The sequence below is a fragment of the Myotis daubentonii genome, chromosome 15, assembly GCF_963259705.1.
Source record: "Myotis daubentonii chromosome 15, mMyoDau2.1, whole genome shotgun sequence".
Classification (NCBI taxonomy): Eukaryota; Metazoa; Chordata; class Mammalia; order Chiroptera; family Vespertilionidae; genus Myotis; species Myotis daubentonii.
Window position 1 is genome coordinate 8,756,418 of NC_081854.1, and position 16,574 is coordinate 8,772,991.

The following is a 16,574-nucleotide window of genomic DNA, read 5'->3' on the forward strand; positions in this document are numbered from 1 at the left end:
CCCCCCGTGGGTCCTGGCAGGGCCCAGCGGGCTGCTGTGCGATCCAGAATGAAGGAGTGGGGCAGAGCCAGCGCTACCCAGATCTCCTCCTCCAGGCCCGGTCCCCTCACAGGACGCCCCCTCCCCGCTCTTCCTGCCGGGTTTCCTCTGGCCTTTTCCTGTCCCCCACCCAGTGCTGGGAGCTGGGGCAGAGGAAAGGCTGAACGGGAGCAGTGGGGTCGGGAGCAGACCCAGGCCGACGGAGCCAGGGCCCCCCGGGGTGCTGCTGGGACCCGAAGCAGGGTAAGAGCCGGGGACCCGGGAGTCCAGATCCCTCCTCCCTCAGATCCAGGACTCAGTCCTCGGCCACTTCCCGTCCCACACCCAGGAGTCCCGGCTCCCTTCCCTTTCCTCTACCCAGACTCAGGAGCCTGGGCCCCAGCCCCCTCCAGGGTCTGACCCAAGTCCAGGCCCTCCCCTCCCCTCCAGCCCATCCCCACTAAAAGCCTCAGGAGTCGGGGCCTTGCCCACCCTCCCCGTAGGGCCATGCTATCTGGTGAACGGAAGGAGGGCGGGAGCCCCCGCTTCGGGAAGCTGCATCTGCCGATGGGCCTTTGGATCAATTATCCCAGGAAGCAGCTGGCCAAGCTGGGGCGGCGCTGGCCCAGCGCAGCCTCCGTCAAGTGAGTGCCCTCCTCCCCGGAACTCCTGCCCCTGCCCCGTCTGCTCCTGCCTGTCCTTGTCGATGACCCAGACCCTGCCCTAGGCAGTGCCAGGGACCTCTGAATGGGCAAGTGAGCTGGTGGTCGGTCGGTCGGAAGGACACAGCGGGCCACGGCGATCCAGGGCCCGGGTGGGGGAGGTGCTGGGCGTGGACACAAGATGGGGACCCAGAAGGCGATCGATTTGATTCACTTCTTTCCCTGATCACCCTTTGAGGTTCCCTTCTGTGGGACTCGCCTACTTATTTATAATTTCCTCTCTTTCCTTGTCTCCGGCTTCTCTGCCCACCTCGCATCTCCACACACCCTACGCTCGCTTCCCACCTTTCTGCCCGTCTCTGTCCCGTCTCCATGGGTCTCTGTCACCCTGCCTCGGGGTCTCTGCCCCCCTCCCCCCCAATCTGGGTCTTTGTCCGCCTCCCCCCTTCTCTAACTCCCGCGTCTCTGCGCGTCTCTCTCTCCCGCATCTCCGCTCCACGGCGGGCTCCCAGGTCCTCCTCTTCCGACACGGGGAGCCGCAGCAGCGAGCCGCTGCCCCCGCCGCCGCCGCACGTGGAGCTGCGGCGAGTGGGCGCGGTGAAGGCGGCCGGGGGAGCCTCGGGGAGTCGCGCCAAGCGCATCTCCCAGCTCTTCCGGGGCTCGGGGACCGGGGTCGCGGGAGGCCCCGGGACCCCGGGGAGCGCGCAGCGCTGGGCCAGCGAGAAGAAGCTGCCCGATTTGGCGGCGGGCGTGGCCCCCGAGCCCCCCCTGGCCACTCGCGCCACTGCGCCCCCGGGGGTCCTCAAGATCTTCGGCGCCGGGCTGGCGTCGGGCGCCAACTACAAGAGTGTGCTGGCCACGGCGCGCTCCACGGCCCGCGAGCTGGTGGCCGAGGCGCTGGAGCGCTACGGGCTGGCCGGCAGCCCCGGCGGCGGCCCCGGCGAGAGCAACTGCGTGGACGCCTTCGCGCTGTGCGACGCGCTGGGCCGGCCCGCGGCGGGCGGCCTGGGGAACGGCGAGTGGCGCGCGGAGCACCTGCGCGTGCTGGGCGACGCGGAGCGCCCGCTGCTGGTGCAGGAGCTGTGGCGGGCGCGGCCCGGCTGGGCGCGGCGTTTCGAGCTACGTGGCCGCGAGGAAGCTCGCCGCCTGGAGCAGGAGGCTTATGGCGCTTCCGACGGCGAAGGTGAGGCGGCCCGCGGGGCCTGGGGGCGGGGCCTGGGGGCGGGGCGTGCGGGAAGGGGCGGGAGCTGACCCAGAGGCGGGGCCAGGCGGAGGGATGGGCCGGGTTTGGGGGCGGGGCCTGCGGGAAGGGGCGGGAGCTGACACAGAGGCGGGGCCAGGCGTAGGGATGGGCCGGGTTTGGGGGCGGGGCCTGCGGGAAGGGGCGGGAGCTGACACAGAGGCGGGGCCAGGCGGAGGGATGGGCCGGGTTTGGGGGCGGGGCCTGTGGGAAGGGGCGGGAGCTGACCCAGGAGCGGGGCTAGGCGGAGGGATGGACCGGGTTTGGGGGCGGGGCCTGCGGGAAGGGGCTGGAGCTGACACAGAGGCGGGGCCAGGCGGAGGGATGGGCCGGGTTTGGGGGCGGGGCCTGCGGGAAGGGGCGGGAGCTGACACAGAGGCGGGGCCAGGCGGAGGGATGGGCCGGGTTTGGGGGCGGGGCCTGCGGGAAGGGGCTGGAGCTGACCCAGGGGGGTTGGGGTCGGGGCCATGGCGAGGCAGGCCTGCAGGGCTGGAAGCGAAGCCCCTGGGAAGGGACTTGGGCGGGACCTAGAGCGCGGGGGTCAAGTGGAGGAAAGGCTCGGCTCGGCCCCGGGTCAGCCAGATGTGCGAGGCCAGAGCCCTTGGGTAAGGGCAGCGCCCACGGGCGGGGCCTCTGGTGCTGGGGCGGGGCCTGCAGAATAGAGGAGCCTGGAGCTAGAGGTGTTGGCCGGGGCGGATGCGTGGAGGGGGATCCTGTAGCTGGAGGCCTCTCAGAGCAGTAGCCCCTGAGGGCAGGCGGCCCTTTGCGGATGGAGACTAGAAGGGGCCGGGACCTGGCGCGCAGAGATCAAATGGGCTGCGAGATCAAAGCCTGAGAGTGCGCGGGGCCTGCGGGGGGCGGGCCTTGGAGCTGGTGGCCTTAGCAGGGCTGGCTTCCAAGTCTGAGCGCTGGGGCTTGAGGGTGGAGACCAGGGAGGATCGGGCCTGGAACTGGAGGTGGTGCCATTGGTGACGTAGCAAATGGGGGCGGGGCCTGGCAGGGGTGGGGCCAGGCTCACAGGACTAGGGGCTGCTCAAGGGGGTCCTGTAACCTCTTTTCTGTTTCTGAGTCTCCTTTTGGGAGATAAAGTGGTTGTGGCAGTTAAGCTCATAGGCTTTGAACTCAAGCTGAGAATCCAACACATTCTAAGTCAGTTAAAGTCAGCAAAGTGCTACAAGATTCAAGGAGATAGTGTATAGAAAGAGTTTTAGCCCAGTGCTTGGCACATTAGTTGCTTAATATGGAATGGCAATTATAACTATCATTGTCTTTTTAAAAAAATATGTTTTTAGCCCTAGCCAGTTTGGCTCAGTGGATAGAGCGTCGGCCTGCGGACTGAAGGGTCCCGGGTTAGATTCCTATCAAGGGCACTTATCTTCGTTGCAGGCTCCTCCGCGGGTCAGGGCTGGTGCAGGAGGAAACCAATCCATGTGTTCCTCTCACGTTGATATTTTTCTCTATCTTTCTTTTTCCCTTCCAATCTCCCTAAAACTAAATGAAAAAAAATCCTCCGGTGAGGATTTTTTTAAAAAATGTTTTTATTGATTTTTAGAGGGAGAGGAAGGGAGAGGGATAGAGAGATAGGAACATGGATGAGAGAGGATCATCATAGCTGCCTCCTGCATGCCCCCTCCTATGGCTCGAGCCTGCAACCGGGCATGTGCCCTGACTGGGAATCGAACCGGTGACTTCTTGGTTCCTGAGTTGATGCTCAACCGCTGAGTCACACCAGCTGGGCCATCATTGTCTTTTTTTCTTTTCTTTTTTTTCTTATTCTTCACAAAGCATTCATTGGGCGCCTACTCTGGGCCGCACATTACTTAGGACCCTGGGAGAATACAGTGGGGACATTGACAGGTGAAGTTCCCACCCTCCTAGATTTTACAGCCTCGTGAGAAACACACCAGTTCACTGGGTCACCTCATCCGACTGTATGCCAGGGCTGTGCTGGGCCCAGACAGAGCCCCAAGCGCCCAGGGGTGCCATTCTCTGCTTCAGCTTGGAGTGTCAGGGAAGGGTGTTCTGTTTCCATGGGGTCTTCTCTGTTCACTGCCAAGTCCCTAGTGGCCAGAAGAGAGCCCAGCACATACTAGATGCTCAAAATAGATTAGTTGAAAGAATGAATGAATTTCTGACGTGAACACTTTAAGATGGGGATGGGTAGGAGTCAGGTGGAAAAAAAAAATATATTCCAGGCACAGGGGGCAGCATATGCAACCCCTAAACGTGGAGAGCAGCCTCATCTCTCCAGTGCCCACTCTTTGTCTCTCTCTTTTTTAAAAAAAGTATATTTTTATTGACTTCAGAGAGGAAGAGAGAGATAGAAACATCAGTAATGAGAAGGAATCATTGATTGGCTGCGTCCTGCATGTTGGACCGAACCTGCAACCCAGGCATGTGCCCTTGACCGGAATCAAACCTGGGGCCCTTGGGTCCGCAGGCCGATGCTCTATCCACTGAGCCAAACCGGCCAGGGCAGCTCTTTGTCTCTTGATAACCTCCGCTTTCTGAGCCTGTCTCTGCCTGTGTCGTTTTACAGTTTCAGCCTTATTGCTCTTCCTCTCTCGCCGCAGGCTCAGGCCCCGCCTTGTGGAGGCCACAGAAGAACCGCTCCCGGGCAGCATCCGGGGGGGCGGCCCTGGCCAGCCCCGGTCCGGGGTCCGGGTCCGGTACCCAGGCTGGGTCGGGCAAGGAGCGCTCGGAAAATCTTTCCCTGCGGCGAAGCGTGTCGGAGCTCAGCCTGCAGGGCCGGCGAAGGCGGCAGCAGGAGCGCAGGCAGCAGGCGCTGAGCATGGCTCCAGGGGCAGCGGACGCCCAAATAGTACCTACCGACCCCAGCGACTTCGACCAGCTGACCCAGTGCCTCATCCAGGCCCCCAGCAACCGGCCCTACTTCCTGCTGCTCCAGGGCTACCAGGATGCCCAGGTGAGCTCAGCCTCTCTCCCCCAGAGAACCCTGTGCCCCACCCGTAGGTTGAAGGGCGACAGAACTACAACCCCCAGAATTCCTTGGGCTACCGTGTGCTGGAAGGTGTGGTCTCAGCAAGGTAGGAGATATTTTTTAAAATTGTATATTTTACTGATTTTTTACAGAGAGGAAGGGAGAGGGAGAGAGAATTAGAAACATCGATGACAGAGAAACATCCATCAGCTGCCTCCTGCACATTCCTGTACCCGCAACCAAGGTACATGCCCTTGACCGGTATTGAACCTGGGACCCTTGAGTCCACAGGCCAACGCTCTATCCACTGAGCCAAACCGGTTAGAGCAGTGGTTCTCAACCTTCCTAATGCCGCGACCCTTTAATACGGTTCCTCATGTTGTGGTGACCCCCAATTTCATTGTTACAAATTGAACATAATGAAAGCATAGTGATTAATCACAAAAACAATATGTAATTATATATGTGTTTTCCGATGGCCTTAGGCGACCCCTGTGAAAGGGTCGTTCGATCCCCAAAGGGGTCGCGACCCACAGGTTGAGAACCGCTGAGTTAGGACAAGGTAGGAGATATGGTCGGAGAGGATAGTAGGAGTGGAGGAGGATAGATGGCTGAGAAAGATTCCGGGTCGAGTAGGGAATAGTTCCCTTCATTCAAAGTTGGGGAAGGCACTGTAGTTCCCAAGAGAGAATGGAACAGCCTGTTGTAGAAAGATCTCCGTAAAAGTGCCCTGAGGGGGATAATGGAAGAGTCTGTCTTCTGGGTGAGCCTCTATTTCCAGGAGAGGAGTGGACGAATCCCTTTTTAAAAGGTGGCTTACACCGGAACGATTGGACCATGGTTGATGGGGGCAGATGGTACTGATCTTTCTATTTTACGTATTTGGGCGGCAACCCACTTGTTGGAATGATAAGGAGCAGAGAGGGAGAAAGGGCTGGCAGTTGGGAGTCGGTGGGAAGTTATTTCATCCGCAGAACTGTAATGTCTTAGTGGAAATACTCGTATTTTTGTGTGATGATTAGGAGAATCATCCTTATAGTGGTGTCTGCTTTGGGGCAGCCAAGCTCAGTGGGTACGGTTGGGGTCAATGGGAGAGCCACTGTAGGAGGCGGTGAGCTAATGGAACAGTCCTATTTCTACTATCAGAGAAAGATCCAATGGGCTCACAGCTTAGCTTAAGGGAGTTTAAGACTTCAGAAAAGAGTTCGCATAGAACAGAAGTCATTCCTTTGTTGACCAACAGGATGGGGCAAGTTCATAGTAGGAAAGGGGGTTTGCATATATTATAACAGCTCATTCCTCCAGACAAGGTTGGAGAAAAAAGGGTCTATATTGGGAATGTGGTCAAATTGGAAGGATCTATTTGGGGAGCATGGGACAGCCTTCTGTGGGAAGAGGGGGAGACATGGGAAACATCCATTCTTTTGGGTGAAGCTCATGAGAAATTCCTTTGTGAGAAAGAGACTTGATTAGAAGTGTCCATTCCTTGGGAAAAGGAGTAAGAGGTGAGTCTACTATAGAAAGGAATTTATTTGCACGCCTCTACTCATGGGTGGCCGTAATCTGAGAGTTCACTGTGTCTGCTGTGCAAGCATCCCTTCTTGGTTTAAGAAACAGGAGAGCCCATTTTAGAAAGCGGGTTCATATATATATGTTAATATATTTTTATTTCAGAGAAGGAGATAGAAACCTCAATGATGAGAGAGGATCATTGATTGGCTGCCTCCTGCATGCCCCCTACTGGGGATTGAGCCTGCAACCCAGGCATGTGCCCTTGACTGGAATCGAACCTGGGACCCTTCAGTCTGCAGGGCGACGCTCTATCCACTGAGCCCAACGAGCTAGGGCCATATATTTTGGGTCATTCCATTCCTTTGACAGGGATGGAAAATGGGTGCGTCTACCCTCAGAAAGAAGTCAGACTGAAAAGGTCCGTTTTTCCAGAGGCAGATGAGCAAATCCATTGTAGGAAGGGGTCTCTTTGGAAAAGTCCACCCGTTGGGTAAGGGTAATGGGAGAGCTCAGTGTAGGAAGAGGATGTATGAATATCAGAATGACAGTTCTCTCAGACATGCATGGAGAACAGAAGGGTGTAATGTAAGAAGCGGATCGGACGGAGCGCTTCCGTTTTCCTGGGATGGAGATGGGAGAGTCATTTTTAGGAAGGGGCCTTCTGCAATGCCCCTCTTCCTTTGGTGGGTGCAATGGGGCCCTCCATTATAAGGAGGTCCTTGAAAACATCTATTAATAAGGTGGGGTGCCCTAACCGGTTTGGCTCAGTGGATAGAGTGTCGGCCTGCGGACTCAAGGGTCCCAGGTTCGATTCCGGTCAAGGGCATGTACCTTGGTTGCCGGCACATCCCCAGTAGGGAGTGTGCAGGAGGCAGCTGATCGATGTTTCTCTCTCATCGATGTTTCTAACTCTATCCCTCTCCCTTTCCCTCTGTAAAAAATCAATAAAATATATATTTTTAAAAAGAATAGTTTTTTAAAAAATTCTTAAATTCTCTCTCTCTCAAAAAAATAATAAGATGGGGTTACTAGAAGTGCCACTATACGGAGATGTCCTTTTTGGGGGATGGGAATATTGAGCGCGCCCATCGATGGGAGAGCATCTTTGGGAACACCCATCATGAGAGGGGGGGTACCGGTAATAGGTGAGTTCATTGTAGGATTATGTCTCCTCGGAAGCGAGTCCATCACAGGGCGGGAAAAATGAGAGTCCGTTATAGAAAGGGGGTCTCCTTGGAAGTGTACATTCATGGGGTCGAGATAATGGAAGAAATCTTTGCTTAAAGGGGGAGTCTCTTTAAAGGTATCCACTCCTTGCTTTGGGAATATTGAAAGAAACTGTATTTAGAAGGGGAAATGTCTTAGGAAGCCTCCATCATGGGGGTGGAATGATGGGTAAGTGGGGCAAGGGGCAGGGAAATGGGAATGTTCCTCCGAGAAAGAAGGTTACCTTGGAAAGGTCCATTCTTGGGGGGGGGGGTAATGGAATAGTCCATTGTAGCAATGGGGGCACACTGTCCTTGGAAGTACCCCTTCTTTGGGCTGGATATTATGGGAGAGTCCACTGCAGGGATTGCTTTGAAAGAGTCCATTCAGGGGAGATGAGAGGATGGGAGAATCTACTGGAGAAAGATCTGGGAATCACCCACTTTTTTTTTTTTTTAATATATTTTATTGATTTTTTACAGAGAGGAAGGGAGAGAGATAGAGAGTTAGAAACATCGATGAGAGAGAAACATCGATCAGCCGCCTCCTGCACATCTCCCACTGGGGACGTGCCCGCAACCCAGGTACATGCCCTTGACCGGAATCGAACCTGGGACCTTTCAGTCCGCAGGCCGACGCTCTACCCACTGAGCCAAACCAGTTTCGGCCACCCACTTTTTTTTGAGGGAGGGGAATGGTAGAGCCCATGTCAAGAAGGGGGTTCCTGGCCCGACTGTGTGGCTCAGTGGTTGAGTGTCAACCTATGAACTGAAAGGTCACGGTTAGATTCCCGGTCAGGGCACATGCCTGGGTTTTTGTGCTCCATCCCCAGTGTGGGGTGTGCAGGAGGCAGCCAGTCAATGATTCTCTCTCATCATTGATGTTTCTCTCTCTCTCTCCCTCTCCCTTCCTCTCTGAAATCAATTAAAAAAAAAAGACTTGGAAGAATCAGGTGTTCAGGCTGGATGTCAGGGGACAGCCCAGCACTTCTGGGGGTGGGGGTGATTGGCGAGTCCTTTGGGATCCAGGAGACCTCCTTGGAAGTGTTCATGTGAGGGGGGAGTTGATGGGAGAGTTGACTGTCATTGTCGTAAAGAGGTCTCTTTATTTATTTTATTTTTAAAAAATATTCTTGTATTGATTTCAGAGAGGAAGGGGGAGAGAGTGAGAGAGATAGAAACATCAATGATGAGAATTATTGATCGGCTGCCTCCTGCAACGCACCCTACTGGGGATCAAGCCCAAAACCTGGGTGTGTGACCGGAACCGAACCAGTGACCTCCTGGTTCATAGGCCAACGCGCAACCGCTGAGCCACGCAGGCCGGCGGGGCAAGAGGTCTCTCTGGAAGCATCCATCCCCTGGGGAACTGCTTCCTGAGCGCATCTCCACTTTCCCTGCAGGACTTCGTGGTCTATGTGATGACGCGGGTGCAGCACGTGTTCGGCCGCGGCGGGAACTCCTCCGCCCGCGGTGGGTCCCCGGCCCCGTACGTGGACACCTTCCTCAACGCCCCCGACATCCTGCCGCGCCACTGCACGGTGCGCGCAGACCCCGAGTGCCCGGCCACGGTGCGCCCGTCCCGGGGGGCCCCGGTCACGCACAACGGGTGCCTCCTGCTGCGGGAGGCCGAGCTGCACCCCGGCGACCTGCTGGGGCTGGGCGAGCACTTCCTGTTCATGTACAAGGACCCCCGCGTCGGGGGCTCGGGGCCCGCGCGGCCGCCCTGGCTGCCCGCGCGCCCCGGGGTCACGCCGCCGGGGCCCGGCTGGGCCTTCTCCTGCCGCCTGTGCGGCCGCGGGCTGCAGGAGCGCGGCGAGGCGCTGGCCGCCTACCTGGACGGCAGCGAGCCGGTCCTGCGCTTCCGGCCGCGCGAGGAGGAGGCGCTGCTGGGGGAGATCGTGCGCACCGCGGCCGCGGGCGCCGGGGACCTGCCGCCGCTCGGGCCCGCCACGCTGCTGGCGCTGTGCGTGCAGCACTCGGCCCGGGAGCTGGAGCTGGGCCACCTGCCGCGCCTGCTCGGCCGCCTGGCCCGTCTGATCAAGGAGTCTGTCTGGGTGAGCGACCCCCACCGCCGTCGGGCTCCGCTGCCGCCCCGGGTCCTTTGCGCAGCCTCCGCGGGCCACCCTTCGCCCCAGTTTGGTCACCACATCTCCCGCGGTGGCTCAGGAGGGGCGCGGGCTACGAAGCCGGGGGTCCGATGGGACGCTGGGAGGTGTGGGTCCATCCGCTGTGCAGCGTCTGCCTTCGCAGCCGTGGGCTCAATGGGAGAAGCCAGTCTGGGAGATGGAGATGCGGGGAGGGAGGAGGAGAACCCGTTGTAGGAAACAGTTGAAGAGGCCATTGTGGGAAGTGAGGCGGGAGGCTCACTGGGCCTGAAGTGGTGCGGGAGGCCGTGCCTAGAGGTGAGGGAGAAGCAGGGAAGGTGGAGCACTCCAAAAAGCTTGGGCCTCTTAGGAGATTTAGGAAGCTTGGGGGGGGGGGGGGGTAAGAAGGAACTCTGTTTGAGAAGTGGACCTGGGGGAGCTGGACCGCTCCTAATCATAGAGGCGTGTGTTTTAAAGGTGAGGCGAGACCATTCCGAAGCTTGCGTCCCTCTGAAAAGCAAGGAGAGTCTCTGTCTAAAAGGTGCTTCTAGAAAAACCCGGGTATTGACCCGGGGCCTGTCTCCCTGATCCCCCTCCCTTTGACTCTAACCTTGCTGTTCCACAGGAAAAGATTAAGGAAATTGGAGACCGTCAGCCAGAGAAGTAAGAGAGATTCTGGGAGAAGCAAAGGAGGGGGGTGAGGGGGTTGGGATGGGAGTCGGTTCTGTCCACCCCAAGCCTGTCCTCGCCCAAGTTTCTGCTCTTCCTGCTTCTACTCAGCTATTCCAGCTGTGGAACGGGGGTTAGATTCCACCCGCAATTAGCCGCAGATCTCGGGGCTTGGACACTGCGGTGGGGTTGGGCCAGGATCACAGGTCCCGTCCTCCTTCCCCAGCCACCCTGAGGGGGTCCCCGAGGAGCCCCTGACCCCCGAGGCCGTGTCCGTGGAGCTGCGGCCACTCATGCTGTGGATGGCCAACACCACGGAACTGCTGAGCTTCGTGCAGGAGAAGGTGCTGGAGATGGAGAAGGAGGCTGACCAGGAGGGTGAGCCCGGGCCCAGACCCCAGCCCTTCCAAGCCCACTGCCACTCCCTGGCCCGCGGGCCTGGGCTCCTCCGGCAGCCTCTGGTTCTCCCGCTCACCCCCACGCCTATCCCCAGACCCACAGCTCTGCAATGACTTGGAATTATGTGACGAGGCCATGGCCCTCCTGGATGAAGTCATCATGTGCACCTTCCAGCAGTCTGTCTACTACCTCACCAAGGTGGGCCTTTGCTTCCTGTTGGCATCACGTAACCTCCCGTTGACTGCTCCCATCGCTCTGATGTCACTTCCGATTGGCCCTCACATGATTTCCTGCTTCTCTGACGTCACTCCCTGCTCGCGCCTGCGTCACTTCCTGCCTTCTGGCTTCTCTTCCTGTCTCTGCAGCCATCCCCTCACGACAGTCTAGTCTCCCTACCTGGTTATATCACTTTCTCAAGCTCCCTTTTCCCGAGTCAATTCGTCAGTCACTGATAAGTCGGTAGATGGATATATAGGTCTCTGGATATGGATAGATTATATAGTGGTAGCTACGGTCATTTAAACGAAAGGTCCTCTTTAACCAGCCCTCACTTCCTGTGTTTGCTGAACTCACTTTCTGTAGCTGAATTCACTGCCTTTTCTGAGTCACAGACCTTTTTCTCCCCGGAGTGCCCATCCTACAGGACCTGTCGCTGCCCAGTTCCTCACTGCCACCCCTGACCTTCACATTGCTTCCTGGAACTCTCAGGGTTTCTGGGCGTATGGCGGGCTTGCCTCCCCATCTATGAAATGAAAGGGGATCTTTGGGGCAGATAGACTATGTTCCTTGAGGAGCCTTGATTGGTGAACCCCGCTCCTTCTGAAGGCGTCGCTTCCTGTACATCCCTGCCAAGTGTGGTTTGACTTTTTTTTCTGGCTCTGACTTTATTTCCTGTCCTTGGCCTGATCTCACTTTTCACTGGCTGACTGCCACCCCACTCCCACTTCCTGACTCTCCATTCTTTTTCTTTCCTTCAGGAATTCTGGATAAATACTTCTTTGACTAAAGGGGGCCTCTTTGCTCAGTATCCTTTGTCCTCCTTGAGTTGTCTTTATTGAGGAACTGTAAGTCCCGTAAGGCACCAGGGGTGGTCTTAAAATGCCCAAGAAACTTCTGCAAAGCCTTTCTAATTTTTTTAAAAAATATATATTTTATTGATTTTTTTACAGAGAGGACAGGAGAGAGATAGAGTTAGAAACATCGATGAGAGAGAAACATCGATCAGCTGCCTCCTGCACACCTCCTACTGGGGATGTGCCTGCAACCCAGGTACATGCCCTTGACTGGAATCGAACCCGGGACCTTTCAGTCCGCAGGCCGACGCTCTAGCCACTGAGCCAAACCGGTTTTGGCTTTTTAAATTTTTTTAAAAAATATATTTTGCAAAGCCTTTCTTAAGACCTGAGGTGCCCCAGCCTGATGCCTGCTAGAAACCCAACTGGAAAGTAGGAATTTACTCATGGAGATCTTTAGGGTGTTGAAGGCAAAATGGACTACAATTCCCAGAAACCTTTGGTGGAGCTCCCCAGTACCTTCCTATGCGGCTACCCTGACACTTCTAGGGAGTTGTAGTCTGATCTTGTTGGCATCTCTCTATCTCCTCAGACTCTGTATTCAACGCTGCCAGCTCTCCTGGATAGTAACCCCTTCACAGGTGGGGCAGAGCTTCCCGGACCCGGCGCAGAGCTGGAGGCCATGCCTCCGGGTTTGAGACCGACCCTGGGCGTGTTCCAGGCAGCTCTGGAACTGACCAGCCAGTGCGAGCTGCACCCAGACCTTGTGTCTCAGACTTTCGGCTACTTGTTCTTCTTCTCCAACGCATCCCTTCTCAACTCACTGATGGAACGAGGTGAGCGTCAGACTGAGACGGGCAAGGAGGCAGAGACAGGCGGCCCGGAGACCCAGGTCAAGTCAGACCTATCACGGGCTGAGGCCTAACTCTTAGGCACTCCGGAAAGCAAGCTCCAGGTCCTAAGCTGACAGGAAGGGCCCGGGAGGCAGAAGGGCAGGGTCCATGTACCCACTGCTGCTCCTACCCTTCCCCCACAGGTCAAGGCCGACCTTTCTATCAGTGGTCTCGAGCTGTCCAAATCCGGACCAACCTGGACCTTGTCTTGGACTGGCTGCAGGGGGCTGGCCTGGGAGACATTGCCATGGAGTTCTTCCGGAAGCTCTCCATGGCTGTCAACTTGCTCTGTGTGCCTCGCACCTCCCTGCTCAAGGTGATTCCTGACCCCGGGCCCCTGACGCGTCAGCCTTGCTCTGTATTCAGGTTACCCTTGGGTCTTCCCGTGGTCTCCATGTTACCCTCAGTCCCAGCTCAGGGTAATGCACTGGCAGCTCGAAGGAAGTGGCCAACAGGTGTCCAAACTGGGCTGCATCTGAATCTCAGTGGGACTGATTCACAGTTTCCGGGACCCGCACCCTCAGACATACTGACTCAGGAAGTCGGGTACGAGACCAAGGAATGGGGTAGTTAAAACACGCATTGGCCCTGACCGTTTTGGCTCAGCGGATAGAGCATCGGCCCGAGGACTGAGGGGTCCCAGGTTCGATTCCAGTCAAGGGCATGTACCTTGGTTGCAGGCTCGATCCCCAGTAGGGGTTGTGCAGGAGGCAGCTGATTGATGTTTCTAACTCTCTATCTCTTCCTTCCTCTCCGTAAAAATTAAAAAAAATATACATATATATATAATATCACACTCATTGAACATAAAACTACATGCCAGACACTGTTTAGCACTTCTGGTTGGATGCTAAGCCCCAAGAAGTAGGTTACTAATTGACAATTTTTTCTCCAAGAAGGAAACTGAGAATTAGGTAGGCTAGGTCACTTGACTTCATTTATTTATTTTTATTTGTACAGAGCATTTAATGAGCACCAGGCCGTGTTCTAAGTACTTTAGAATCTGCCATATTCAATCATTATAACAACCCTAGTAGTAGTTCCTAATCTCCCCCAATTTACAGATGAGGAGAGCGAGGCACAGTGACTTGCCAGAAGGTATTAATTCACCAAACTGGGTTTTCTGAACCCAGGCAATCTGGGTCCAGTCTCTGGTTTTGACCACACTGATGATTCCGATGCCAGCTAGCTTAGGTGTTGGAATTTTCAAACAGACACAAAAAGTAGCCGCCGTGGAATAATGAATCCCCAGGTACAATCACCAGCTTCAACACTATGAAGGGATAGCTAAGTTAGTTTCTTCTCCATCCCCTGCCTACTCCTATCTTCATTTATTCTGCAGCAAATCACTTAAAAAATGTTTTAATTTTTAGAGAGGAAGGGAGAGGGTGAGAGAGAGAAACATCAATGTGAGAGAGAAGCATTAATAGGTTGCCTTCTGTACACATCCTGACTGGGGGACTGAACCTGGAACCTGGGCTTATGCCCTGACCATGACCTCCTGGTTCATGGGTCGATGCTCAACTACTGAGCAACACCAGCTGAGCAGCAAATCCCATTTTTTTTTTTTTTTAAAAAGCTGAGAGCACACCCTTCCCTACCATCACTCCAGTGACACCAGGCTTCACAGTGCCCTCAAGACATTGCACAGACACCCGTACATCCCACTACATCCGGCCCCGCTATGGAGGGCTTTCTATTCAGGATTTCTCAGCTGCTCCATAATGACCACAGACTTCTCACCTCATCTTCCCGCCAGGCTTCATGGAACAGTCTACGAACCGACCACCCCACGCTGACCCCTGCTCAGCTCCACCATCTGCTCAGCCACTACCAGCTGGGCCCTGGCCGCGGGCCCCCACCTGCTTGGGAGCCTCTCCCTGCAGACCGGGATGCTGTGGACACAGGCGAGGAGAAATGGGGACAGGCATGGATGGGGGCGATCAGCTTGCTTCTGTCCTTGGGACCTCAGAATCCATAGCCCCAGCCCCTTCCTCCTCCTTACTCAGGATTTGGACCCCCTGCCCTCTCCTCCCCCAGCACCTACGTGCTGGACCTCAACCCCCTTCTCCCAAGGATTCAGGACTTCAAGGCCCCAGCTCCCTCTTTTTTTCCTAGGGGTTCAGACCCCCAGCTTCTTTCCCTTACAACAGTGGTTCTCCACCTTCCTAATGCCGCGACCCTTTAATACAGTTCCTCATGTTGTGGTGACCCCCAACCATAAAATTATTTTCGTTGCTACTTCATAACTGTAATGTTGCTACTGTTATGAATCGTAATGTAAATATCTGATATGCAGGATGTCTTTTCATAGTTACAAATTGAAAATAATTAAAGCACCGTGATTAATCACAAAAACAATATGTAATTATATATGTGTTTTCCGATGGTCTTAGGCGACCCCTGTGAAAGGGTCGTTCGATCCCCAAAGGGGTCGCGACCCACAGGTTGAGAACCACTGGCTTACAAACTACCCTCCCCGTCACCCAGTCCCGGCTCCGTGCCCTCCACTGGAAGGAATCCGTAAAACTAAGTTCCAGCCCTTCCTTCCTCGTGGACCCAAGAACCCAACTACATCGCCCGTTTCCCAGGCAACGGTGGCCTTTTGTAGTGTGAACTACAACTCCCATGATGCTTGGGAACTCCGGGAGTCGCGTTGGAGTGGACCCCGCTCTAGGAGTTGCTGGGGGGGGGTTAAGTTTTTCCTTCCTTCGGACGTGACGCAGCCTAGTCTCTCCCTGACACTGCTGCCTACCGTCCATTTTCAGAACTTAACTCTGCGTTTTCGGTCTCATAGGGGACATCTTCGAAAGCTTCTCCTCCCATCCGCCCCTCATCCTGCCCTTGGGCAGCTCGCGCCTGCGCCTCACCGGGCCGGTGACAGACGATGCCTTGCACCGTGAACTGCGCAGACTCCGCCGCCTCCTCTGGGACCTGGAGCAGCAGGAACTGCCGGCCAATCACCGCCACGGACCTCCTGTGGCCACGCCCCCTTGAAAACCAATAGCAAACGAGCGCGCGAGCCTTGAAAATTCTTGGGCTGCGACTCACTGGAGCCCTCCTGAGCGCAGAACTTCCTGGGAGTTGTAGTTCCTTTCCCGCTTGGAATGCTGGGAGTTTGAGTTTTTGGGTCGTAGAGGCTGGGACGGTGGGTAGATGGGTGTGGGACTGGAGTGCCAGGAGCAATAAAGGCATCTGTGGTATTGACAGCGTCTCACTGGTTAAGACCCCGGAAACGTTAGTGATGATTTTCTGCGGAATATGGCACCAGGGCCCTTGCCTGGGTGCTGGGCTCCTGCCGACTCCGAGGAGGTATTTATAACCACGGCCTCGGCTTGCCCTCTTGCACGTAATCCAACCCGGGAGCACGGGGGCCTCCCACCAATCTCGGGGCAGAGCTCGGAAGCGTGCTCTGCCAAATATCAGCGGGAACCAGCCCTGCTCGAGGGTTTTTTTGTTTGTTTTGTTTTGCTTTTTTTCAAGCTCCCGCTTTGATCCCCAAAGTCCGTACTCGAGAGCCCTCCTCCCACAGACCCCGGATTCGGTTCCCAGCCCATTCTGGACCTGCGGAGCCCCAACACCTCTAGTCCCCATCCATCCCCAGCGTCCGCAAGCCTGGGCTCCCTGCCCACGCCTCTCCCCCCGGGAGCCCCGGCCCCGCCCACTTCACTGCCAACCCAGGAACGCGGGTCCCTTTCCCCCTCCTTCGGGCCGGGAGTCCGGGAGTCCAGTTGCACTTTTCACCCCCTGAACCCGAGCCCTGCTGCTGCGTCAGGGAAACGCTGAGTGACAGGTGGCACCTGCCTGCGGGTCGGGACGCGACCACCTGCCTCCGCTGCTCACCCGCCGCCACGCCCCGCACCTGCTCCTGTCAGTCCGCCCGCCGCCCCGGGACGCGGGGGAGGAGCGAGTGGGGAACCCCGACGTCCGCCCCG

At 56.5% G+C, this 16,574-nt stretch overlaps 1 protein-coding gene across 2 annotated transcripts; it reads left to right on the plus strand.

Annotated features, from left to right (window-relative positions):
• The first annotated feature begins 34 nt into the window (after positions 1-34).
• On the plus strand, positions 35-15,848 carry RASIP1 (Ras interacting protein 1). Of its 2 annotated transcripts, XM_059665939.1 has the most exons (12): positions 45-282; positions 522-662; positions 1,193-1,863; positions 4,494-4,846; positions 8,982-9,635; positions 10,291-10,328; positions 10,561-10,712; positions 10,828-10,931; positions 12,339-12,582; positions 12,783-12,955; positions 14,399-14,546; positions 15,437-15,848. In XM_059665939.1, exons 2-12 carry the CDS (start codon positions 526-528, stop codon positions 15,634-15,636), a joined length of 2,874 nt encoding a protein of 957 aa, XP_059521922.1. In that variant the 5' UTR covers positions 45-282; positions 522-525; the 3' UTR covers positions 15,637-15,848. The 2 variants fall into 2 exon arrangements, with proteins under 2 accessions (XP_059521923.1, XP_059521922.1); XM_059665940.1 differs by lacking the exon at positions 12,783-12,955 and having other exon boundaries at positions 35-282.
• Positions 15,849-16,574: the final 726 nt, after the last annotated feature.